General features: G+C 33.8%; 1 protein-coding gene across 5 annotated transcripts in view; it reads left to right on the forward strand.

Annotated features, from left to right (window-relative positions):
- RIMS1 (regulating synaptic membrane exocytosis 1) overlaps positions 1-26,966 on the forward strand; it is a 469,742-nt gene that overhangs the window by 296,045 nt on the left and 146,731 nt on the right. For 4 of the 5 annotated variants that reach the window (XM_061206788.1, XM_061206790.1, XM_061206789.1 and 1 more), the window contains 9 exons: positions 6,669-6,736; positions 7,328-7,438; positions 9,037-9,136; positions 13,100-13,223; positions 16,521-16,567; positions 18,441-18,553; positions 20,415-20,545; positions 21,119-21,290; positions 21,411-21,564. In XM_061206788.1, coding sequence (XP_061062771.1) covers positions 6,669-6,736; positions 7,328-7,438; positions 9,037-9,136; positions 13,100-13,223; positions 16,521-16,567; positions 18,441-18,553; positions 20,415-20,545; positions 21,119-21,290; positions 21,411-21,564 — 1,020 coding nt within the window. Of the gene's footprint in view, positions 1-6,668; positions 6,737-7,327; positions 7,439-9,036; positions 9,137-13,099; positions 13,224-16,520; positions 16,568-18,440; positions 18,554-20,414; positions 20,546-21,118; positions 21,291-21,410; positions 21,565-22,707; positions 22,780-26,966 lie in introns of all 5 variants that reach the window. The other variant, XM_061206793.1, reaches the window with a different exon arrangement.

Below are 26,966 nucleotides of genomic sequence, written 5' to 3' on the forward strand. Positions count from 1 at the left end.
GAAGCCCCAGCATCCAGAGCGACCCTGTTACAGATTTAAATTTACAGGTTTTTTTCTTAAAACCATCAATCTTGTTATGATGTAGATTATTTTGTTAGGAATATAAGCTAAAAAAAGGGAATATTAGAAAGTTAGGAATCTTATAACCTATAAGTTTAACCTATATTAAACCTATTTTAATATAAATATTAAAATATATTCCATAACTAATGTCTGTACGAAATAATTTTAAGATATTACAGGCTGGTTTCAAAAAAACATTTTCAGGGATGTCTTTGAGTCATCAGAGAAAAAATATGAAGAGATAAAATAGCCTACTTGTTTCGTGATATGGAAGATTTCAGTCCCAAATATGCTGCTTATACTCCAAAAGCGTTTTATTTTCTCACATGAAAACATGATCATATAAAGAAGAAATGACAAAATGCTTATTTTCAGATGAAGGATACATTGCGCAACCTCGTCAAATTAATTACTTCAGATATTTGGGGTTAGGGTAATCTGTATACATCTCAATGTATAGACAACCTCACTAAAAAGGTAACCATTTCCTCAATCCCCTGGGCTCCCACTGGCTTCGTGGAAATTAACAGGAAGATTCCCGCCGCTGTTTCTGTGTGTGATGGCTCCTTTTCTCACCCTGTAACAATCAGGGTTAAAGAAATATTCCTTTCTTCTGAGCACTTGAACATCTGTTGTAGACTAGGCCAATTAATAATTTTTATAAACAGAGTGACTTTAACATTCTTCTAAGCCCATTTCGAGTCGTCCAGTGGAAAGATTACTGATACTACTTGTATTTTAGCTATGATTGCTATCTAACTATCAGTCTGATCTCTAACACTGTGATTTCTTATTCCTAATCTCGATTATGTAATTGGACAATACAGTCTATTTCTAAAGTCCTTTACAGTTTACAAAACTGGCATATCTCATTTAAGCCTCATGGAACTTTTGTGAGGAAGTGGCATCGTCCCCATTTTATAGAAAAGGACGAGGGTTATAGAAATGAAGAGGTGGTATCACGATAATGCCCCTGATACGGCAGGGTTAGGGTGAGACTCACAAGTCTCTAGCTTCCAGTGCAGTGCTCTTTTTACACCACAGCTGGTTTTTATATGTTTTATAGAAACAACATAATTTTAAATATTAGGTTAGATGACACTGTTAACAGAGAAATTAAAATACAGGGAGGTTCTCTGACTAGTCAAGGTTTCAAAAAAGTAAACTGTGGGGCAGAAAAAATATTATTACATGATGTTAGCATCGACAGAAACGCTTATCAGTGTTATCATTGGAAATACTTTTCAGTGTATATTTTTACACTCCAATGGCCGCTGGCATTTCTGGGGTGCTTTACAGTTTGTATAGCATTTCACGTGCATTATCTCATCCTACCCTCGAAAGAACACTGGGATGCTATAGAAGTTATTATCTCCAAAGTTGAGGGATTAATCGATACGATGGAGCTCAGAATTCAGCCAGAAGTGTTGACTCTGAGTTGCACATAACTGCTTTGTAGAATTGTGTGGTGGTCGGGTTGACATTCCCAAAATTAGCTCTCAAATTCACCAAACAATACATATAACCACCTCTACCAAATATGCTTACAAAATTCTCCTTTCCCAGATCATCTACCAGCCTTCTTGCCTGTGCCCTAAGATTATAAATCACAGAGACAGCATCACAGGTCCTCAAGCAAATATTTAATCTTTCTCTAGAGATAATTCAACTCTGGAGGTTCTATTCAATGTAAATAATTTCTGAATGCAAACATCTTTGACACCTCATTAACTTAATAACTAAGAGTTGATGCATTTACTTGAACTGTCAAATTAATGAAACAAAGAGAGAGAGACGGTGGTATTATTGGTTCTGTGATAGAAACAGAGCATATTGTGAACAAATGAGGATTTTGAAAGTGAAACTTGTAAGGTGCATTTGGAGAACAGCTACTTTTAACAAATCCCTAAAAGCTGGAGACAATGTAATTCTTCCAAGGAATGACAGTTGATGTGTGTGACCTGGGCCAACACCAGAAACAGGTGTTCCTTAGAATTATTTCAATTCCTTAGAATTATTGAAAAGGTTTTTGCTTGAAGACCACTAGTTTGGAGATGCCACCAGCCCTGCCTCAGGCCTTGCGTTCAGGGGACACAAATCTGCTACTTAATTACACAGCATTTGCCATCAAATTGTGGAGTGGACATTGGTGTAGATTCTGAATGAAATCACCGAAAAATACTTGAGGACCAAAACTTTTCTATACTAGGAACTTAGACTGACAGGAATTCGATTGTGAATGACAAGTTACTGATTTTGCATCCGTACACATAGTATTTATTACTTCACAGATTATGTGGTTAATGATTAAATTTAACACATACATGTTCCCATTTTATTTTAATGCCTGGATACTAAGTCCTATTAAATAATATTTGTTTCTTATTCCTGACTGTTAAATAAACTTTGGTAAATTTAGGCTTTCTGGGGCTCTGCTGTATAGAAAATTATTGCTGACTGATTTCACAGTTAGCTCCATTATTGTATATAATTTCAGGGTAGGAGTGAATATACTTGCCCTTTGCAGGCATAGAACTCTCTAAAAGGAACTTCTAAAATATGAGGAAACTATTCAAAATGGCATTTTCGTTATATGAATCAGAAGTTAAGATTTTATCTCAGTTCTTAGACTTCACATTTTATTTCCTGTTTATGAAAATGTCCTTGTACAGTATTAAAATGGATTAAAGTGGATGTTTTTATCATATTATAACCAAAGCAATATTTGTTAACTTGTGTGCTGATCATGGTACGCAGTGTTAAAAATACCCAATTTTGTCTCAGATTAAAACCTCGTTCTTAGAACTGAGTTGGCTTTTGCATATGCACTGTGTATAGACATACAATAAACTTGTTTTTGCCCAATATTTTAATTTGTCTAGTGTTGTGCTGTAATAGAATACCCTAGGATTCATCTAATTTTATTGAGTCTCAACATATATCCTGCTGTAGATGATACACAAAAATAAAAGAGTAAAAATTTAAAGAGGTGTACGAAAACTCTGGGAAGGACAATTCTTCTGATTTTTGGTCCATGATTTTTATAATTGTTTTGAATGGTGACAATCTGTTCTATGTAGGAAGAACAACTGACTTTTTGAGATGAGAAGTAGCAAAATTATGGATATGTATTAGAAATTGTTCAGAGTTACTGTGAGTTGATCTTGGAATTGGCTTGAGTCCCATCTTTTATCATCATTATAATGACATTATACATTATATATGTATATAAATATATATATGTATATTATATATGTATATGTATTATATGTATATAATGTATACAAAATACATTATATATGTTTTCTGGTGATGGAGAAGTCCAGATTTTCTAATGCTTCAAGGCTTTGGTGTTGATAACCTTTCCTTTACTACTTGCACATTAGATGGGCATTCCACTTGGTCAACGGTAGCTGCTATGTAAACTGTGAAATAGGTATTTAATGTTTGAAATTAGTTATGGTTCTCTCCTGACAGTTTTAATATACCCATACACATTCAGCCATGCATCTGTATTATTTAGAAGGTATTTTTGTTCACTGCCTTCGATTGGTCTTATTGGAATCCACTGTGCTTTGACATTAGCTATCACGAGGTACAAAGATTTAACTCACAGAGATGCATTCTTATGCATTGTTAACATACCCTTACCATAATGACCTGGGTTTAGGAAAAGGTAGTTCTCTTTACAGAAAGCTCATGTGTCCTTAGCTGACTTTTATTTGTGCAGTGAAAGCTGTCTGCTTACTTATGAAGTGTAATTAACCTGCTTTTTCACAAGGAATAGGATAAAAGTCTGTTTTTCATGCTTTCACAAAAAAATAATGCTCAAATTATAACACTTCAGTGGACCTGGATATTTATGAACTTGCCATTTCAGTTGACAGAAGCATCTATTTCCTGGATTTAAATTAATGACAATAGTAAATTTATTCCTTTACAGTTGTATTGAGCATTAGAATCAAAATGCTTTTGCATCAATTTCATAAGCAAACACCATGCATTTATCATTTTGTAGCTATGCCACCTGGCAACCAATATCTTTAATCACCTATTAGGAAACTAATCAAGGAAAATGATTTATATTAATGAAATACTAGAGTCTGAATATTTTAGGGGGGGGAGTTTTGTTGAGTGTCACTTCTATTAGTAATAGAGAAATGTGTCTTATAAAGACAAATTAGAGTACTTAAAAAGTCAATAATATCTTTACAATTTAATAATACATGGAAAGAAGAAACACATATAGTTTAGAACCACATATTTAGATTTTAGAATGTATTTTTTGTAAATCTTTAAGCAAAAATATTATATTTTGATGGGTGATGCTGAAATTAGTGCTAAGAAAGCTGTCAAAAACGGTTCAGAAAGTGAGGGAAGTGTAATTGTGTACTAAAATATATGCAACTCTTAGTGTATGCTGAAATACTTAATGTCTCTTTTAGATTTACATTTATTAGTCATTTTTAGTAGATTTCCAAAACTGAAAAACAGAATCTTTAAAGCTGCAAAATCGGTTCCATTCATATGAGCACTAATGTAAGAATTAGTTCTGACTGAACCCCTGAATGGCCTGGCAAGCTGTATATATACATATGTATCTCCCATCTTAAGCCAGTTAAATTAGACTCTCCATTCACGATCATTATCCTACACAGCTTACAGATGATAGAAAACCACTGCCTGAAAGCAGTCTTTTCATAATCAAGTGTGCTCAGTATCATTACCGAATTGTACTGGAAACATCACCTTACAGCTCTTTGCATATAAGGAGCCCTTTTTGCCCAGCAAACATTCATCAGATACCAATATCTAGATTTTCTCAGGAAAAGGTGAGTGAAACAAGGTTGGACCCCCTACGAGGAGCTGCAGGATGAGCCAGATAAGGACCCCAAGGAGTCCAGTTTCTAAGATCTAAGTCAGTTCCTTCAAGACACAATGAACTGGTTCCTTGAAGCCTTTAAACTAGGAAGGATTTTTGTCATTTCTTTAAACCTTAAAGACTTCTCAAAGCAGCTTCCACCTTAATGACTAATTTTTCTTCTTCAAGCCCCACAAATATCTCAGTGGGTCTATTAATTTGTCACAGTATTTCAGAATCAATCAACATTTCATGAGTCATCAGCCTTATTACTAGGTTTGTGAAATTTTAGGGAGAAAGCCTTATGAATTGCAACAGTCTTTTGAATAATATTGGTAGTTACTACTGAGTAGTAATTTTAATTTTATTATTATTATAAATAGTTTTTCTTTCAAGAGGAATGGTGCCATAATACTAAAGCCAAAGCAACTTTAAGAATAAGCACATGAAGTTTCACAAACAGTAAAACTAAAGGAGGAAAAAACCTTTCCTTTTACAACTTTCCTTATATCCCATTAACTAAGGTGGTCCAGAAGAATATTAGAAATCTATAGTCGCCAAGCCATGTATGCCTTTTAAAGTATATGATTATGAGAAGGATATGAACTCCATATGGTGTAAATTTTAACAGAATATAGTTTCATAGAATATACTGCTGTTATCTACATGCTATATTTGAAGAGCATTTTAGTACTTATTGTAGGATATATATCATTCTACTAAGAAATTGAAGTATATGGATTTTTTTTTGTGCCTGCAGATTTTAAACTTTTTTTTTTCATTTTCTATGATATTTCTTTTATGGTGCCTGAATTTGCCATGCCTGCCACCTACATTAAATTCTTTATTTATAACCTTCACAGACAGCATCCAAAACATATTTTCCTAACAGTGAGCTAGACATCTCACTGTTAGCTGACATGCTTTACTCACTCTCCTAATATTTTTCTCTTTGAAGAAAATTTTTCATTGATTTAATCTGATATTTAAAATGTAAAAGGTCATTTATTCTCATATGGTTACCCACTCTGGCCTTTCTGCCTATGCAAATACTCAACAGCACTGCTGCTTTCCATTAATTTTTTTTTCTTTTTTTTTTTCTCAAACACTTTCTTTCACATTATATTTTGAAGCCAAAAAAATCAAAATAAAGGTTCATAAGTTCATGTTTACAAAGTTAGGATTTTTTAAAGTCTTTTTTATGACTTTAGTAAAAGTGACTACTTTGTCATTTGTATGTACTCTTTTGCTGAAAGTTATTCTGGATATTTAACTTTCAACACCATGCCCTAAAAAAATGTGTGTCCAGTTGTAGAGACCAGAGAATAAGTTTGAAAGATATGATCAAATTCACAAGAGTTGAAGAGGAGGCACTCAATTTTAATACTTAGTTCAGTGAATACAATTTTAACCAACATCACTAATGACAGTCTGTGCCTTGGCATGGGTAGTCCTCTGAGGGGAGGGGGGTGGAATAACCTATATCTGTCTGTACATTTTATGTGTTTCTGGACCGAGAGTAAAAGATAACCCTCCCCTTGTATGACGTGCATCTGTGGCACACATTCATTCTGGGCGTTCGGGTCACAGCCTGTGCAGTGCAGGTGTGTATCATCCTGAGATGTACACACTCGAGATTACGATATTCATAACCCTTTACTTTACAGATTGAAGAAGTTGCGTGTAAAGTATTCCTTCTCCGCGTGAAAGCCATTACACTTTTCATTCTCTTCCTACTGTGCAGGTGACTTGGATTATTACTGGCTGGATCCCGCCACGTGGCATAGCCGGGAAACATCACCTATTAGCTCAGTAAGCATTCTGGGAGGGAGATTTGGGAGTTCAGGGACTATGTGTGCTGTTCGTTATCCTTTGCTGATACGTGATAGATAGTAATCTTATTCTGCTCCATTTGACATTTTATGAGAGTAAGTATTGATTTCATTTGACAGGACAGTTTTGAAGAAAAAAGCAGTATCACTGAATAATAACCAATTTTAAAGTAACTAACAGCAAGTGTTAAATAACGGCTATAGGTAGATGAGATATTATTTGGTTAATGATGTCCATATTAACGACAACTCAAAATATAGAATCGATTTGATTTAGGTGAGCAGATATATTTTAAAATTTCAATTCATTTCATTTCAGAACCGTATTTTAGAGATGTACTTAGTCACTGACTACTTTTAGAACAATTTAGTATAGTAAGTACCTATTGCAAATAAAATATAGCACTAAAAGAAAATTGTTATAAGTCAAGGATAGAGCCCACCAGAATAAAGAATTCCCTCAGAGTGTCCTTAAATGAGGAAATCGCACCATGCTACAACCAATAATTATGTGTCTGTAAGAAAGAAAGCAGCTGGTTTATCTTTTATAACTCTGTTCATGTTTTAATAGCATCCTGTAACGTGGCAGCCATCTAAAGAGGGGGACCGATTAATTGGACGCGTTATTCTTAACAAGAGAACAACGATGCCCAAAGAATCAGGTGCATTACTGGGTCTGAAAGTAAGTATGCTGGTTTATAATGTTCTTAAAGGCTGAATTACAGTGTGGGCTACATTCAGCAAAGTTTCTGACAATGATTTTTAAGTATCTTCTCCTCCTCTTCAAAATAAAGTTCTTCTAGTGAATATACCTTGTTAATATATTGATGTCTTATGGTATACTTAGTACTTTTATCGGGGTAATAGTTTAAAATCATTTGCTAAAATGGCATACAGATGTCTTAGGAAGCTGCAATAAAATATAGGAAAACGAAAGAATTTTTCTTGGAATACAAAGTTCAAGGACAATGTTTACATTAAAATCGTTTTAATGGAAAATAGTAAAGTTAAATAACGTGGACATTATAATTTTATTATATCCTGACAAACAACACCAAACATCATTAAAGAGATTGTTTCCTAAGTGCAATAAAATTTATGGTAATACCAAAAGAATAAAATGTATCTTTTACAAATATTAGCTGACTTCTAACAGATACAATCTTTAAAAAACTAATAGATTACAAAGATGTAATTTCGGTAAGAAAAAACATGTATATACATTTTGTTTTATTATGTGTGTGCGTGTGTATGAGTGTTGTCACGTGGTTTCATTTGCTTCCATAAACTTAAAGAAACATTTAAAGATGTTGCTTTAAAATTATTATTTACTGAGAGATTGTATTATAGTTGGGTGATAGTTTAACCTCTTCAAAACCATCAACTATTAATCCAACTAAAAATCTGTTATTCAGTTAATGTCACCTTATTGATTATCATCATTAGTTTCTCTTGCTATGAAATAATTCTGATCACCTCCACTATTGGGCGTGACCCTAAAAATATGGATCAACCTCAACTTTTGACATTATCCCTCCCATTTTTAATTATACACATTGAGCCCCTGCACTGGGAGAAATTAAACTTAGAAACTTTCAGATGTGTTTAATTTTAGTTATGGAGGAAAATCCAGGTGAGAATGTTAATTATTCAGTGATATAACTCAGACTTGGAGAGTTAGATTGGATCCTGTATGTGTTGATATTTCAGATGAGGAGGTCATTCAGGTGGTCAGGAGCTGAGATAAACTTAGGCTATTACTCTGGACCATGGTGGAACTGCTTCCCCAAAGTGACCTGTTCTCGGTTTAAATCCCCAGTCTTCGTCTTAGACCTACATTCTCCTAAAAATACACAAAAGAGATCAACATCTCACGTCACAATGGGACACGATCTGAGTGTAGAAATTCAAGTGAATTTAGAGGGTCAAGAAAAAATAAACCCCAATTAGTCAACTGTGTCAAACACCTGCTGTCTGATGGTGAGAGGGGGGAGACCTCGTCTTTTGGGAGTGTGTTGTCCCTGGCGCCCTTCTGCGTGAGGTTGGTGTGAGGAACCAGTACATACACTTCCTTAGGATACCTCCTCGCACGTGTAATGAGGTGGTGCGTTCTCCTCACTACTATGCTGTAGGCTCCTTTGACCGCAAAGGATCGCACTTCATTTTGGTTCCTGCACCCAATCCTAAACACCTCACAAAAGCTGTAGGATTAATTCCTCAAACAGAGAAACTTCTGTCTCAGTGTGAGTCTTGGGAACTTACAAATTTATAATTACCCAGGTTGTTGGAGGGAAAATGACTGACTTAGGACGCCTCGGTGCCTTCATCACCAAAGTAAAGAAGGGTAGCCTCGCAGATGTAGTCGGACACTTGAGAGCAGGTAAAGTTTCACTTTTAAACAGTTAAGTAATGTGTGCTCTGTGCATGGTGGTTTTCAGTTTTGGGTAAGTTATACCTAAGTCCATTAAGTAAATAACTAATTTTAATGCATGCATACAGATTTGTTTCCCGATACGGATACTTAACTAACTGTAAAAATAGGTAACTATACCTCAATGACAGTTTGGAGAAAATGAGTAGGAATCTTATTATTTACGTAAAAATAAATAGACACAAAATGCTGAAGGATTGCTAATTTTTGTAGATGGCTTCCTAATGTTGCTACAAAAATCCAAAACAGCCTGTGCAAAAAATAATATCACTGTTTAGTCCTTTATTTTATAAGCCATAGTAATTATTAAAGTTCTTCATAGTGGTCCCCAAACACTTATTCAGTACCAATGATTTTAATAGAATGTAATCATAATCACATTTCTTACACAGATTATGTAATATATTATTTGTTAATTTAAATGTGACCTATATTGTATTCATGCAGATGTGCTACTTCTTGGTATTTGGAAATTTACATTATGTTACTTTGTAACCTTAATATGACATAATAAAATCACTTAATATATTGAAACGTGCCATACTTAGTAGCAACATACTTTAAAATTTATTTTCGATAAACTGTTTTTTTCATTTTAGTAAAAATCATATTAACATACTGTCTCCAGTTTGCTGTACTTCGGAGTTTAGGGGAAATCTTTTGGTGAGAGTGTCTGCTTACCCATTTGCCAGACAATTACAGAGAAAACAGAGTAGGCTGACCTGTCGAAGTGAGGATTAATAACCCCGTAGCACATGGAAAGAGAACGTTTCTAGACTGTGTTTTCAGTTTTTATACCGTAAGGTTATAATTATTGAGACCTTTATAAAAATATTCTATGACTGTTAAGGACATTTTTGTTGTAGTTGATTATCAGGATATCAGTTCAAAATCATTTAGATTTTTTCTTCAATAGAGACGTGCTCTCCAGGTATCGTATGCGGAGAAAACCCAAATGAGGGACTTTTCTCCATCTGCTATACACACAGCTTTGAAGATGTGTACTGTACACTATTGTTTCTTATCAGGGACTAGTTATGATTCCATAAGAAAACAACTCAATCAGGAGTGACTGTGTCGATAACCTGAGTCTTTGCTTGTTTAATGACTTGAAAAGAAGCCTTGAAAAGTATAAGAATCCCTTGTTGTCTACTCAAGTGTAAAATACCTTTAGCTACAGAAATCTGAACTTGCAGATCAGATTATAAACATGATATCTTGGGGTTTTTCTTTGTGTTTTAATAGACAATTTCTTAAGAAAGTCTGTGAAGGGGTTTTTCTATATTATATATCCCTTGTAGTGATTAATTTCACTTAACACCCTTATGTGCCTAGAGTCTGAGAAACTTTAAAATGTCAGAAGCTCAACTTAAATAACTATAAAACATATAAGTGTACTTTTCACTTGAAGCAATTGATGTAACTGAAAAACATATTTTTAAAAATTAGATAATATATCCTGTTTGATTTACATTATTATTTAGGAACTACTTTCCTTCTGTTTGCATATAAACAGCATTGACCTGTAAAAGTACAGTTGTTTTTTTTTTTTATTAACGTGACCTTTGTTCAGCATTTGCAGTCTTGCTGTAGCTTTTTCTACTGCTGTTCCCTTAAGTCCACACCCTGCCCCACTGCTTGACGTAATGATCAAACCACAAACTTGACACTGACACTCTCCTTATTAAGACCCTTCAGTGTCTCTCAGGCACTATCTACTCAGGTCAAAGCTCTGTAGTTTGCCCCCAACTTCCAGCCACCTCCTTACCAGTCGTCTCATCCCCAGCCATGGTGGTCCACCCAGGCAGCTGTTTCCACCTCCAGGACCTGGCCAGTGCCTCTCGTGTCCGTGGTGGCTTTGCTGCTCTTGTGATCTGCCTGTTGAAGTCCTCGCCATCCTTCAAAGCTCACGTAACGTTGCTTTAGTTCTCAAGTGTTTCCTGACATCTCCCCTGAGCAGTAACTAATGACTTCCTCCCTGGCACTCCCTCTGTTCCTCAGATGAATTCCTATCATTGCATGTAACATTTGATTAAAGGTATTCATTTCTGTATTTCTCCTCCACCAAATTTAAGGACAGGAGAAAGTCTCTTTTATCTTTGTATCCTTATAACCTACATCCCTGCCTGAAAAGAGGACTCAGATATAAATAAATATTGTTAAGGAGACCACCGTCTAGTTTAGGAGTTCTTGATTTGTAAATAAATAAATACATGCAGTAAGTTAATTTGATATTGAAAGTTATGCTTCCAGGTTGCTGGCTATAAATAGAAGAATTTTATAGTGCAGTGCTTTTGCAAAATGTTGATTGCAGCACATTACTGGGTAGCAAAGTTGATGTAATGGGTTGCATCCATTATTTAGAAAAAAAAAAAAGAACATAATAGAATAGAAAATATCAGGGTAAGTATTGTTTTAGAAAATATTTTTTCGTACACACACATACATGTATACATTCACGTGCTGTAAACTTTATTTCTTTTCTTGGTCAATAAATTTAAAAGACTCCAAATATATTTTAAATTTGTATTATTATTTTTTAATATAGTGAAGTGTATTTGTTGCCTTTTTGAAAAACTGCTAGGTAACATGGTAGATCAAACGACCAGAAGTGATTTAACTACTAGTACTAACCATACTCTTTTCTCATACCAAAGCAGCATTATATGCTTTTCAAATATTTGCTTTTTTACTTCTGAGTAAGCAAACACTTGAGGGGGGGGATTACTTTAAATAATCCTAGCAAAACAAAACTTTTCTACTTTTTTTTAAAGGCATAGCTAAAAACTAAACAATTCCATATTTATTGTTAGCTTTAAAATGTACAATGATGATACTGATCCATTAGTTCGCCACATATTTCCTTTGCTACTGAAGTGTTATAGGCACTGAGAACAACAAAATAAGCAGAAACATAAAAAAAAAAGCTAAGACACTCCAAAGTATCACTGAGGCTGGGATATTTCAGCTGAGCCTCCATTGTCAATTGAAGGATACTGGGCGGAGGCATTTGAGACCTAAAACTGCTCTAAATATTTATGAAAATATATAATTTTTCCCAAATGGTCTTTGGTGGAAACTCTAGTTAACATAACAGATTGTTTGCCCGTGTATTTTCACATCATAGTACTCTCCTTGATGACTCTTCAGTTATCTAACAACCTAATAAGCACTATAGTTTTATTACTTTAAACATATTTTCTAATTTTACTTTAATGCTCACAATATGTATTATGTATAGAACGTGTGTGTTATGAACATCTGGAAGTGGGTTAACTGTCATGCAACAGTTTTACATCTGCTTGCTTTGTAACTTGCCATATAGCTCCTCGCGTTACCCTCTGGGTATGAATTCAAATCCTTTCATGCATTTTTATTCTGTTGTGCATCTGGAGAAGGCAATGGAGCATGACTTATAGTTGGAAAATTCATGCTAACAAATGTTAATTGCTATTTCTACTAAAAGTAAAGCAGCATTTATGCAGTGTTTAATAATCTTTCATGTATAGAGCCGCCTACATTTATTATATGGAGGGCATGCTGCTAATTATTATTTTTTAATGTTTCCAAATGAGCTGTGCTAATTCCATCCCATAGCATGAGATGATTTTTATATGATTTCTGGTATTTCTCAAAAGATAAAGGTAGTTTGTATTGTGCTGTTTCCAGTGACCAGTAATATTCTATTGGGGAAAGAAAAAGAAAAAAAAAAAAAAAGAAGAAGAAAAAAGTGTCTAGAAGAACCATTTAGCTACCATTATATGGCAGTCAATTTGCTTTCGAGAGCAGAGCCTAGGCAATTAAATTATTTGTATATGTTTTGCATTTCTTTGTTTAAAAAAAAACAAGAAAAGATAAGAAAAATAAACAGAATATATAAGGTAAAAAAATACCCTTTTTTTTAAATTCAAGGGGATGAAGTTCTAGAATGGAATGGTAAACCCCTGCCGGGAGCTACAAATGAAGAAGTTTACAACATTATTTTAGAATCAAAATCAGAACCTCAAGTTGAAATTATTGTTTCAAGGCCTATTGGGTAAGGCTAAAAAAACTTACTTCTTAAGTTTAGTAAATTACATGTATTAGCAGGGTTTTTAAAAGAAGTTTATACATTCATACAGTACATGTTAACATGGATAGTTTTTTCTTCAAATATGGGCATACATTTTAGATTTTTTAAATCTCTGAATTTTTAAACTTGAATACTGAATTTTCTTCACTACATTTTAGAAGCTCCACAATTTAACAATTTTAGTATCAGAAAGTATTGATATGTATTTTTCAGAAGCGGACTATAAAGTAAAAATATTTTATTTTAATGGTAGAACTATTTATTTTTATTAATTCTAAATTATTATAGTATTTCCTTAAAGGGAGTCACTAACAAACTCATCTTCTTGTGATATTTAAAATAGTAATCATTTCATACGTCTACATGAACTTTTTATTATTCTACTAAGAATGGAATATTTTTTCTATATCTTTACCCATGGGTAGTTCCAAATTTTATTTAAAATCAAGCAAGTTTGAAATATTTAAACATTTTAATTGGCCATAAGAATTGGTATGATATTTTTGAAACTCCAGTATTCAGCATAATTTAATTATCTACAGCCAATGGGATATTTTCTCTATCTGTATATAGAGTTCCCATATTGGTAGATTTTCTCAACAGATCCACAGAGTCCAGAACATTCATTTTGCCTGTCTGTAATTTTTTGGAAGGCATTTTGAACTGTCTCATTATAGTTGGCTTAATGTTTGAGTATATTTTTGGAAATTATTCCCTTTTTTGTATTCTCTAAAATATTATAGAGCCATTAATTCAAGACTTTTTATGCTGGAAGAGTAGTAACCTTAAATTTTTGTTGTTCTCATGAATATATGTCAATGCAAAACATACCAGAAAATATAATTATCCTAATTCTCAAAGAACTGAAACTGTATGAACATATATTCCAAAGAAAAATATATATACAAAACTCTAAAATAAAGGCAAACTTATAACCAATTTTAAGTGGTGATTATTAAGAGTAAATATTGAAGGCATTTGCAGAAGTATTGTACATTTCCATGCAGATTTATTAAAAATAGTGACACTATATAATTTATGCTAGTTTTACATGACGTGTTTTAGTGCTGAGGTAAATATGAGGCTGGAAAAGAGGTAAGTAAATTGGAAAATGAATCAAAAGTATAAAAAACAAAATTTAAAATCAAGCATTGTGCACATTGCCAAATACTTTCAAATATATAGTGGTTTTAAAATTAATCAGCTAAAACACCATTGATTCATGATGACTTAAAAAGAAAAAAACTAACAGACAATTAAAGTAGACTGGAATAACATTTTCATTATATTTACTATTGTGCGAAATTAATTTTAAAAGTATTATTTGCATAGCCACACCTAAACTGTCATGGATTGTGGAATTCAAAGGAATATGGGAATACAAAGCTTATATTTAAATAAAAATCAAATCTGGCATCAACTTTCCAGTTAATAGGGAAATGATTATAATCTTGGAAGAATAATTCTAGCTATATTTAATAATTATGTTTAATGTAGTTGTATAATTAATTTAAAGCAGAAAGCAGATATTTATTCATAGTTTTGTGGGATAGAGATCCAAGAAGCATTCCAATTGTAACTTACATGCACATTGACCAGCATGGTCCAACAGACATCAGCCGTCTTGAGGTACGGCCCACTTTTGCCAACCTACCTTTATGCTTATAATTGTTATTAAAACTATTTTACCACCTTGTTTGTGAGCAGAACAACATAAGAAGGTTTGTGTAAATGTCAAGTGGACATTTATGCATTAAAATATTACTGAAGCAATTAACATTAAATATATTTTAATTCAAAATCACTTAAAAAAATTTTTTTACGACTTCACAATTCTTCTTTCACAGACACATAAAATTCAAAGCTTGTATCTGGTTTTGGAGTTCCAAATTTAATTTTCATAACTGACTTTGAGGCTGATTTTCAAAGAAGTTGTACTATCTAAAAAAATATTGTTTCTAGATTTTTAAGAATTGAATTTTATTTGCCTCGATGAATTCAGGAGAAGGTAGCAGAAGATAAATAGTTGGTTTCTTGTGTCTTAGGTATTGAAAATTAGTCTAATTATTACATAAAATATATATTCATACAAATTATTAGTTGTACATAAATATATAATAAAACGTATTTATAAAATACGCAACACAGGATGAATTGTCATTTGTAAGAAGTATAAATTGTAGGTGGTTAGGAGAATTACTTTGCACAAAAAAGTGAAAATGAAGAGTCAGGAAAATCATCAAACAGAAAATGAGTTTTGTTTCTCCCCAAAAGTGCAAAGAAAATCAAAGTGAAGTTAGTTCACAAGGTAAGTGGTTAGAAATTCTTAAATAATATTCTGATAATTTTATTGGGACTAGCTAACTCCAGTCTGCTTTAATTTGTCTGTTAATATTTGCATATTGTTAATCTCCTTAAATTGATACTAAAATATCTTGGAAAACAGAGGTTAAATAGTTTAATACAGTATAATTTCCAAACTAAGCTGGTCCAGGGTTCTAAGCCCACAGTGGATAATGGGTGAAGCTGAGGTCATATTAAATATTTATTCAGAACAATTTGTGAGTGTGTCAGGAGTGGGTGTTCTCACAAGTCACTTTCTAATCATCTAGTAAATGGCCATATATTTAGCTAACTTCAGCATAGAAATATGAATCTCTGTATAGGGTTATATATGTGTATATTAATTATATATTCACATATATAAAATATTTTGGCTTTTCTGTTGCAAGCTTGAACCATTTTTAATTTCCAAAGCAATCCATCCTTTTCATTTTTTAACTTTGCCCATGATATTCACCATATTATTTTATTATCAAGAGATGTTTCCATCCCTTTCATTCAGTAAACTCTTTCAGATGTGTTTGTAAAGCATATTACTGATTTGTAAAATATGTGTCATTTTGATTTTCTAGAACTTAAATAAAATATTGCCTTTGACATTTTTTATTTCCAAAACCTGCTGTTTTGGTAGTAAAAATATTGTGGTGATTTTAGCCACAATATTATTCTGATTGTTGTCATGTTAAAGTGTTTTGCTATTAAATATATAAAAACTTATTTTTCTTGCAGTTTTTTTTTTTTGTGTGGTGTTTGACATTCATGCACATTAGAAATTGCCTTTATGGTAACTCCCGTCCATTTCCACACCTGTAAAGACCCAAAAGGGTTTTCCACACCACTGAGATAAAGTGTGGCTGTGATTGCCTCAGACAGGGTGGCTTAGCTAATGGGATTTTCACCATACCCTGTTTCTTTTAGTGACATTCCACGGATTCCGGAGAGCTCCCATCCTCCCCTGGAGTCCAGTGAGTATAAGATTTACTGTCTCCTTTAGTCATTTGATGTAAATGAGTTGGCAATCATGGCAGTCATGGGAAACCCAAAGGAGTTCTGCTTTAAGATTTTTCTCTTTCTACTCTGTGTGTGTGTGTGTGTGTGTGTGTGTGTGTGTGTTTGTCTATCAAAAGTTCAAAAGTCTTTATTGGCAATAACCTTCTGCATCATAGCAGTCAGGATGCACAGAGCAAAATTAATATACCAGTAACAGTTCTATTTGCTGTACATGAAAATGCATTGTGATACTGGATTATTCGGGTTGATTGGAAATTGGCTCAGTGTCACGAGCAGTGAAGGAAAGAGGCACATAAATAATTTTAATACAGCATAACGGTGTCAGATATGATCATGGAAGTGAGTGGGTGGAGTAGAGGGGAATTTCAGTGGAAATAAAGGGCCAGGGGACTGTGGCTAGAGGGTTGAGTTATCTACATGGGCATTAAAGGGACTCCACATAAAAGAAGATGATGATGTGTGTGATGGCGTTTCCAAGGACAATGTGGAAGTGACTCAAATGTTTACTTTGCATTGGATGGGCGTTAAATTAATTATACTTGGGCTTGCTAACCAAGTGTTATTACGTAACCCATCTTATAGGAATAGAAAATACAAGGTGATTTAAGGGGAAAACAAGTGATGGTTATAAGAAGGTAGAAAATATATGGATGGGATAAACAAGGAAGTGGAGATTAGGTTAGTAAATCAAATGCATGGCATCATATTCTGCATACCTGCTAGACATGAGCCCAGATTTGGTTTTGAGTTTTCTAATATAAAGAGGGAAATGGAACCAACTGCATAATTTATAGTGTTGATGTTATTTAAAAAAAAAAAAAAACTGGTATATTAGAAACATACTGACTATTAGAAGCAACTGTGTCATTGTACTGAGACCCAAGAAGAAAATTATCCTAAGAATACTTCATAAAAAAGACATAGTAAAGAATTTTATAGCACTGTTCCGTATAGTTAAAAGTCTTCAGAAGCTACAGAATGACGCTGATTTAATTTAAACATAATTTGCGTGTATGGAAAAAAATGTGGATGACATACTCTTGGGAAATGGTCCATAAATAGTGTTTTCTCAATAAAGCTAAGTTTTGAATAGCTGTAGGTTCAAGGTTATACTTGCTGGAGTAATAGCATTCTACAGACATCCATATTGCTGGTTGTGGACACTTTATCAGTGACCCGGGAAGAGAGGACTTTCATTTAAAAAGGGGGAGAAGAGCCTCACTGAGGGGCTGAGTGGGGAGCCAGCCTCCCTCCTCCACGCATGAATCACTAGACAGCATCCTCAGACAGGAGATTGGTCTGTAAGATCAAAATCAAAAGAGATGTAAATCGTATTTTAAAACAGTGATGAATTCTATCTAGGCTTAGACGCAGCTCATAAATTATATGATATGTGCATTCATTTTAATTTCAGTGAGGACAGTTCATCGTAGATGATCCTAAGATAATTAACACAACGGGTACCATCTTTCTTATCACTGATAGCATGAAACCTTTAACTGTATGCGAGGCTGTACAAGAGCATACACAGGCCAATACCCTCTAGAAATGCAGAGAGTCAATACTTTCAGAGTGGAGCAAATAAATACAGTATTTGATTGTATCCCTTTAAGTACCTTTAAAATAGACGATTAACCAAAGAAAGCACGATGATAACTGTCTAGGACTATCCCACTGAAAGTAGGTCCTACTCTTATGGATGCCATTGAATTATGGTTTTATACCAGTAACAGATGCATTTAACATTTCATGAAAAATATGTATTCTCCACACATAGGTTACAAATATGTTACTAAAAAGTACTTGATTTTTTTTTTCTCATTTTAGGTTCTAGTTCCTTTGAATCTCAGAAGATGGAAAGGCCTTCCATTTCTGTTATTTCTCCAACAAGCCCTGGAGCTCTCAAAGATGCACCACAAGTCTTACCAGGACAACTTTCTGTATGTGTCTTTGGTACATGTTGGAGACCATTAGTAATAAGCCCCTGTTCTGAGTCTGTCTTTAAAATGTGTGGCTTTCCTTGAAGGCTGTGATATAGTCAGAGTCATTTAACAGCATAATCTACTTCATCAATGTTCATTAATTTATTAGATTGTTCCTTTACTCATATATCTGGAAATATTTATTGAATGCCTACAGTGTGCCAGATGTTCTGAACAGTAAGTGATACATGATAACATAAAATAATAAAGTATCAATTATTTTTTGTGTGCTGTATCAAAGTTTCTAAGGTAAGTAGTTGGTTAGATGTAATAAACCTAGAGAGTCATGTTCTGTTTACTTAACAACCTCATGAGCCTGGATCTTGAGAAACTTAAGATATTTTTTTAACTTCTTAAGACATTTGATGAAACTCTTGATTGCTGATATTAGTATGAAAAAGCTACAGTTTTCTTCACTGTTGTTTTATATGTGATCTGGGAAAAGCTGGAGTAAAGAAAACTTGGCTAATTATTAGGAAAAGCTACATTTCTTCAGATGATGGTAGAATACAGGACATTTGTATTAATAACTAAAAGAAAATCTTGCTTCACATTGTTCTATAAATAGTTGATCATTTGCTACTTTGGTAATGTGTGAATTTCTATAGTCTGTTTTTGCTGCTCTTCTCTTAGTTTTAATTAAACAAAGAAGGTAACTGTAAGCTTGCTGTGATTTTTAAAACCCTTCCTGGTTTTAGCTTCCATTTTTAGTAGGTTAAAGATCTTTATCTAGTCCCTGTGCTATTTTATCTGCCCTGCCGTCTTTTTTATTTCAGTGTGTGTGGGAATCTCTCATACACTCCACCTATTTCAGGTTTATGAAAAACACACCTCTGGTATTAATTAGGAACAGAGGGATGGATTGATACAGATCCGGGTTTAAATTCTTAATCTGCCCCTTACTACTCCCGTGTTAAATTAGCTTATTTTGTTCTAATGACTCTTAAATGTATTCTGATCTATACCTATTAAACAACTCATGACCATAGTTCTTATTTAACCATAAGCCCAAAACTAACTTCTAAATTTAAAAAAAAAAATTAAAGTTAACATTGTCCCCTGCCAGCAGAAATACTGCACAGACTGCATTCGGAGTTTGCAGGTAATATTTCAGTGTGCCATTTTCCTGGTTTTTGTTATTCAGGTATCTTGTATCTTAGGAGAAATACCATTTGGCCTTCGCTTGGTTTAAAGGCATCATTTATGCATTGTACCTTCCTTTGTTCCTTTCCCCTTCTCTCATGAAAATTTATCTGTAATAGCTTAATTATAAAAATTAAATAAGAAAAAAATACCAGAAAACAGCAGTACCTGGTGTACAGAGGCATACAGCAAATGCGTTTCCTGATGTCTTCCAAGTTACTTGCATATATTTTTCCCAACATCAAACATTTTATTTCAACTACGGTTGGCACTGCAGAATGCATTTAGTCAGGCTATAATCATTATTAAGATACGTATAATCACCAGACACTTGCATTTAGCATTTAAAAGCAAGGATAATTATTTCAATATCCCCCCCTTCCCTTAGTCTTTTCTAAAAATTTTATCATTCGTTTTAGTCCATCACATGACATAAGAGACTATAAATCAACACTGCAGGCCTGCCTCTTGTAAGTCACACTTAAAATGCGTGAAAAGTCAAGTTCTAAAGTGGTTATGCTTTCAAGTTGGTATTCTTTGCAGAAATAATATCTATAATTCAGTTGTATTTTGCAATTTGAAATTTCCTTCTTCAAAAATAATTTTAGGATTTTTTGTGAAATTGTAATACCTCATGATTTTTACAAATGCTAATTTCTTTCTCCATTGCTCTTAGGTGAAGCTGTGGTATGACAAAGTGGGCCACCAGCTGATTGTAAACGTTCTACAAGCAACAGATCTACCCCCAAGAGTAGATGGGCGTCCCAGGAATCCCTATGTAAAAATGTATTTTCTTCCAGATAGAAGGTATGGAATAATTTTAGAAAAAGTATGCAAAAATCTTTGCTAATTAGAAAAAAGTAGAATTTCCTCTCTTGGGATACAGTTTCATATATGTTTTAAAGCTTTATCGAGGTAGAATTGACATACCCAAAATTCCACATACTTTATATATATATATTTTGATGAATTTGCACATATGCATACACCTGTGATATAGCTTTAAAATGTAATAGATACTTCTCTATGAGGGAATAAACTATATTATCCCTAAAAAAATTCCCTCAAGCCTTGTGTTTCTTTAAAATAATCTGCCAGTTTTAAAATTGTCCATTACCTTGTTTCCACATCTATTAGTTTTTGACAGCTACATCATTTAGAATGTACCTTTGTGTATGCGTTTCTATAATCGTAACTACTGCCTACATTGTAGTTAAAACTAGAATCTTATTAAACTCAAGAGTCTTTTAAGACTTACATATTAAAAGTTATGAATTAAAGAGAGTAAACATCCCAAGACCAGCACTGCATGTAACTACAGTAGGTGGCAGCATATACTTGTGTTTGCTTTTTCATTGACAAAACATACTTATTTTTCAGTGATAAAAGTAAAAGGCGAACCAAAACAGTAAAGAAAGTACTAGAACCAAAATGGAACCAGACTTTTGTGTATTCACATGTGCATCGTAGAGATTTCAGAGAACGGATGTTGGAAATAACCGTGTGGGACCAGCCCAGGGTGCAAGAAGAGGAGAGTGAATTCCTTGGAGAGGTGAGGGGTGTCGTGAAGATCCGGGATGCCTCATGAGGCTTCCGTGATGTGCATTATTATGGCTGCTTTTATTATATCTGGGGAACGGCGCTTGATCTAACCTGAGCGCTGCCCTTTCAGATCCTCATAGAGTTGGAGACGGCGCTTCTAGATGATGAGCCGCATTGGTATAAACTTCAGACTCATGATGAATCCTCACTACCTCTGCCTCAGCCATCACCCTTCATGCCACGGCGACACGTCCATGGGGAGAGCGCCAGCAAAAAGCTGCAAAGTAGGTTAAGGCTCTTTTCAGTTACCAGAAGTAATTGTGTCGTTATGATCGAATCCGAGATGAACATTCAAGGTGCTTTTTCAAATGTTCATTAGAGATCGAAATATTGAAAAATCAGTCATCTATATAAAGAGACTTGGCCAAACCATTTTCTGCATTTTCCCAATGAAAGTAATATATACAATATAGTGGAGTAATTCCACAGCTGAAAGCTTTAAAACTCTCAAATATAATTCTTTGCCCAGTCCTGATGGAGTTGTTCATTGGTTGACTGATGGGGTAATTTTTGTCATTATTGGTGGGTTGCTACATAGAACATCTTAATAACCGTATAATTCCTGGATATTTTTAGTATTATTATTTGTAAGAAACAGTTTTTCAAAAGCATTGTAAAGTTTGTTTGCTGTTGTTCATCTGGTGATTGGAGAAAACATATTTTTTTCTGTACTTACTCATTAATTTTTGAATTAATGACAACATCTCTTATTGAACAGATGAAACTTAGAAGCCTCATTTTGGTAATCTGGAACCAAATTGTTTTCCTCATATAATTAAATACTTCATGTTAATGCTTCTCTGATCAATCATTTCCTCAAAATTAATGTTTCATGCAGTATGGTGGCTAATTTTGAGGGCTAAACATAAATATTTTATAAAGGGCCCTGATGCCCTTTCAATAATATGAACTCAGTAGAGTTCCAGCCAAGAAAGTTCTCTTTGAACCTTTCCACTCAGCCCCATCCTCCCTGACCTGCAGAGGAGGGTGCATAATTGGGTAGAAAACAGTATACACTTTGCTATAGACCTTAATTAAAAATAATTTGAAGAGTCAAAATACTCTTCTATGAAATCCCCTTCCTTCTATGTGTCTTCAGTGATTATAAGGATGCTGAGAATATGTGATCCTTGGATAACAAATATTTTTTTTAAGCATCAGCTCTGCATTAACTTCGTAGTATATATATGTGTAACTGAATCACTTTGCTGTACACCTGAGACATCGTACATCAACTCTACTTCACCAAAAGTGAAAGTATTTAGTAATAATGTGATCAGCTTTAAAAAAAAAAAATGTGACCATGTCCTCCACGTTTCCTGACCCGAGCGGACACAGAGGTATCTGTTTGCCTTCCTGTCGTGCAGGGTCCCAGCGAATCAGTGACAGTGACATATCAGACTATGAGGTTGATGATGCCATTGGAGTGGTTCCTCCAGGTGCGTGGGGGAGCGTGGCCGGCTTCACTGTGCTTCCGTGCTTGCTTTCCTGCCAGCTTCCAGACTTCCTTGGGTCCCATATTGGAGATGTAGAGCACGGAGAAGTCTGGATTATACTATTCCATGGTGACTTGTCTTCCAAATTATTAAGAAAGTTTGAGATGGACTACTAAACTACTCATTAACATCCCCACTTAAATTAGTCAGGGTCCCCCTTAGAAGCTAACAAAGTTAAAATCATCGTTTCACAATGCTCCGAGCGGAAGTGAAAATATGACTCTTGAAAGGATAGAGTTAATTTTTTAATAAAACTTCCATTCTCCTGTGTTTTATGCTGTATGTCTATGACTTCGCTTCCTCCGTTTCTGAAAATAATGTAGCCTTCCATGGAATATACTGAGACAGGTGCATGGCAGGGTTTAAAATTGCATGTGGCATGACTTAGCTTTTAACGCTCTTGTGAAATGCTCAGCACTGATTATACCTAGAATGTGTCTGTATGTTTTAAAATAAGGAAATGCTTTGGAAAGATTCAATATTCGTTTGAAGTCAATGTCTTTTTGTCATTGTATAAATTAGTAAAATCTTTGTGACACTGTGCAGTTCAAATCTCTGTTTCTCATCTGAGTCTAGTCAGAAAGTGAGTCAAACCAAGTAGTGAAGACGTATTTTCTCGGCACTAATCCTGTTCCCTTTATTTACTAATGAAGAGTAGGGAGATATTCAAATAAGAAGACATTAAAGAGAAAATCTTGGGGTATATAAATATGAGTTCTTAAAGACATTTCTTTGGGACAATATTGACAGATGTTCCCTTAATTTACATAATTTCTCAGGTGGGGATGCACTTAATTTGAGGGCAATGATTTTGGTAAAGTCAATAGACATTACGAAGGCTAGTGACTGAGTCGCAGTTTAGAGAGATACATATGACTTCATTAAAACTGGGAGAAAATTATGGAGAGTTCCCTAAAATTAGGCTTCATTTGCTCCGTGAAACTCAGAGAAAATATCGTCTTTGATCACTGTATGAAAGTAGCAGATATCTTAAAAACAATAAATCTGGTTCTGTGCATATCTGTGTACTTAGATGTTACTCCTTGATATCAGACCATCAGGGAGAGTTTGAAATAATAGTGGGTAATTGTGGATAACAGTTCATGTTTTGCTTTCTGAGTTTGTTGATTTATAAAAGGATCAGAATAATTAGGCACACTCTACCCAGAAACTTTCACACAGAATTTAATAGAATATTGTCTTTATGGAATTGAAAGGGGGAAGGTAGTTGTTCATGGTACCCACTGGCATATTTAAATAGAATTCAGATGATTCCTCATAGGAAAGTGGTCTTGTCAACAAACCTTTCTAACAGGAATCTTGGCTGTTAATTCGCCTTCGTGTTATCACTTCTAACTCATCTGAATAGAATTTACTTCTGCGGGTGGTTCTCACAGGCTATTCACCTAAAATTTCACATTTTTATGATGAGGCCGGATAGCGAATGAATGAATGAATGAATGAACGGCTAATTCAACAAATACTTACAAAAACTTACAAATACTTACAAATACTTACATACTTACAAAAACTTACAAATACTTACAAATACTTACAAATACTTACATACTTACAAAAACGATGAGTTTCTTCTTTTTTCCCTGAGAGACGACATGGATAACAGCCAAAATGGGAAGTATAGGACCGACTGCAGTGGTGTTAGTGCTTGGAACCACCAAAGAACACTGAATTCTAGATATATCTCTATTCCATCCTGATATAAACATATGATTATATATGTTTATATCAGGGATTATCCTTTTACCATAGGGAAGCAGTGTCTGAATTGTCATTTCAAATGATATCCATTTTTATTTAGCATTTAAAATGTAACAAGGCAAACTTTTAATAGAATATTACTAATAAATTACGTAAGCCAATCAGTAGTATTTTATGTTCCAGAGATTTCTTCACAAATTAATAAAGGAGATAATGGAATTTACTTATATTTTAGGGGTGCTCTTCAGTGATTCAAGATGTATATATGGTAGCTTCTAAAGATATACATGTGTGGCAAATACAATATAGCAAGACACAACAATAAACAGTACATTTTAAATAAAGAGGAAAGATAGTAAAATAAGGGCAAGAAGCTAAAATAAAGTGAGGGGATAAGTTAATAAACAAGTGTGTTGATACATTACCAGATATTCTAAGGGGCTGATTACAGATTTCCTAGTGTCCAATATAGAGAGAACTTTGTTCGCGAGTGGATGCCAGGTAGTTCTACGTGTGTCTAACACACTCAATGAAGCTTCTGGTTACGTTTGCTGAAGAAGCTGGAAAGTGTCATTTAGATGTTCTACCACAGCTGGGCCTTGAACTTCCTAATACCTGGCTTCTCTCGGACCACAGGGTTCTATGTTCTCGTTTGATGTATTACCACCTTTAAGCAGTTGAGACCTCCAGAGCTACATCTTACTACCTTTATAGTTATCATAGCCTTATTGTTACTTAAAATAAGTAATTTCAGCTGCTTAAGAAGAATAAAAATAGCCACACACTGAATGCCCTCATCTGAGGCCAGGCATCTGGCAACCTCAGCTTTCAGACCATTACTGCAAGTTCAGAAAATGAAAAAAAACAACAACAAAAACAACCCGATAACTTTGAACTAACAGAAACATTGAAATGAGCATAAAATAGCAGTTCCTTCTTACCTTTTTTCTGAAGGCAGAGTGCATGTTGTCAACAACAAACTAAACATAATATAAAAAAATAAATTATTATAAAAAGCAGGGAAAGGCCTATGAATGCATATTAGGATAGGATAAAAAAGACATTAACCTCTATGTAAATACAAAGAATCCAAGAAAAAAATTAATTATACCCTTTTACAGAAGATGCTTAAAGTCTCTAAAAGTTACTTCAGAATAATTATTCCAAATCTAAAAGTTCCATTTATATACCTTGAATATTCATTGAAATCTTGAAATGATGCTCCCAATTCAATACTGACCTTCCATAATTATAATATAATTGATACCAAATGGTAATTTAAAATGTTTTAAGTAATTCAGACTTTGGATTAATTATCTTTAAAACAGCCATCATTATTTTTTAATATTGAACTATGAAATAAATTCACTACATGTAAATTTAGTTGGTATCGTTCTAGACTTAATATTACAATTTGTATGTCTGAACAACAAGGAAACTTTCTACATGAAATTCAAAATAGTACCTGAATTGCTCTTATTTTTGTCATAAAATGAAATTATAAATTATACCACTTATGTTTATATTATTTGGTCCTTTACCGATGTTTTTAGAGAGTGACAAAATGGCTGAGCTTCTTTGGTGTCAATATTGTCAAATTGGCCTTTATGTAATGTTTAAAGACCTTCCGTATATTCTAAGCTTAGTCAAAAGATTATACAATCACAACAAATAAACTGCTGGGGAATTTAGTCTGCCTTTAATAATAATGTTACATGGCATATTTTTAAAATAATGTGGGAGTTGTCAAGTAAATAAATGAGCAGCAGTTCAAGCTACCTTGTTAGACTTAATGTTTTCATGGTTGTGTACATTTCATGTAGTTGTAAATATCATTATTTTTCCTTCGGCCACAGAATTTTTTATTTTCCTTCCAATAATAGCAACAATGACCCTGTGAAAACATTTAATTAAACTGTTACTATGGTTTGCTGTTTTATCATAACTAAATCAAAGATCATAGAAACCTTTTGGTTTCAAGGGAGAATGACTTTTAGAATTTAATTTTAATTTTAAGTAACTGTATTAACTTAATTATGTTAGGTTACTAACACATTTGTGGAATAGTTTCAGATGTCTGGGGTAGATTTGATAATTGTTTCTTTCGGAGGGTTGATTTGTTCTGCATTATTGCCATAGTCAGCTCCACCCATACCCTATTTTCATTTGAAAATTGCAGTATTATCTGTGGTCCTCAAAATTCACATCAGTATTTGTTATAGTGAAGACCTGCTGCTCTTCTTTGTCAATTAAAATTGGTATGGTAGCATCTTTATTTTCTTATTAGCGAAGCCATCTGAAATCCAACCAACATAATTTATCCTTTGGCAGAAAAATTCCAATAACATTCGAAGAGACACTAAATTTCTAAGCATTGACTTGTATATGAGTAACAGTTCACTGTCAAGTGC

This window comes from Eubalaena glacialis, chromosome 12, assembly GCF_028564815.1.
Source record: "Eubalaena glacialis isolate mEubGla1 chromosome 12, mEubGla1.1.hap2.+ XY, whole genome shotgun sequence".
NCBI lineage: Eukaryota > Metazoa > Chordata > Mammalia > Artiodactyla > Balaenidae > Eubalaena > Eubalaena glacialis.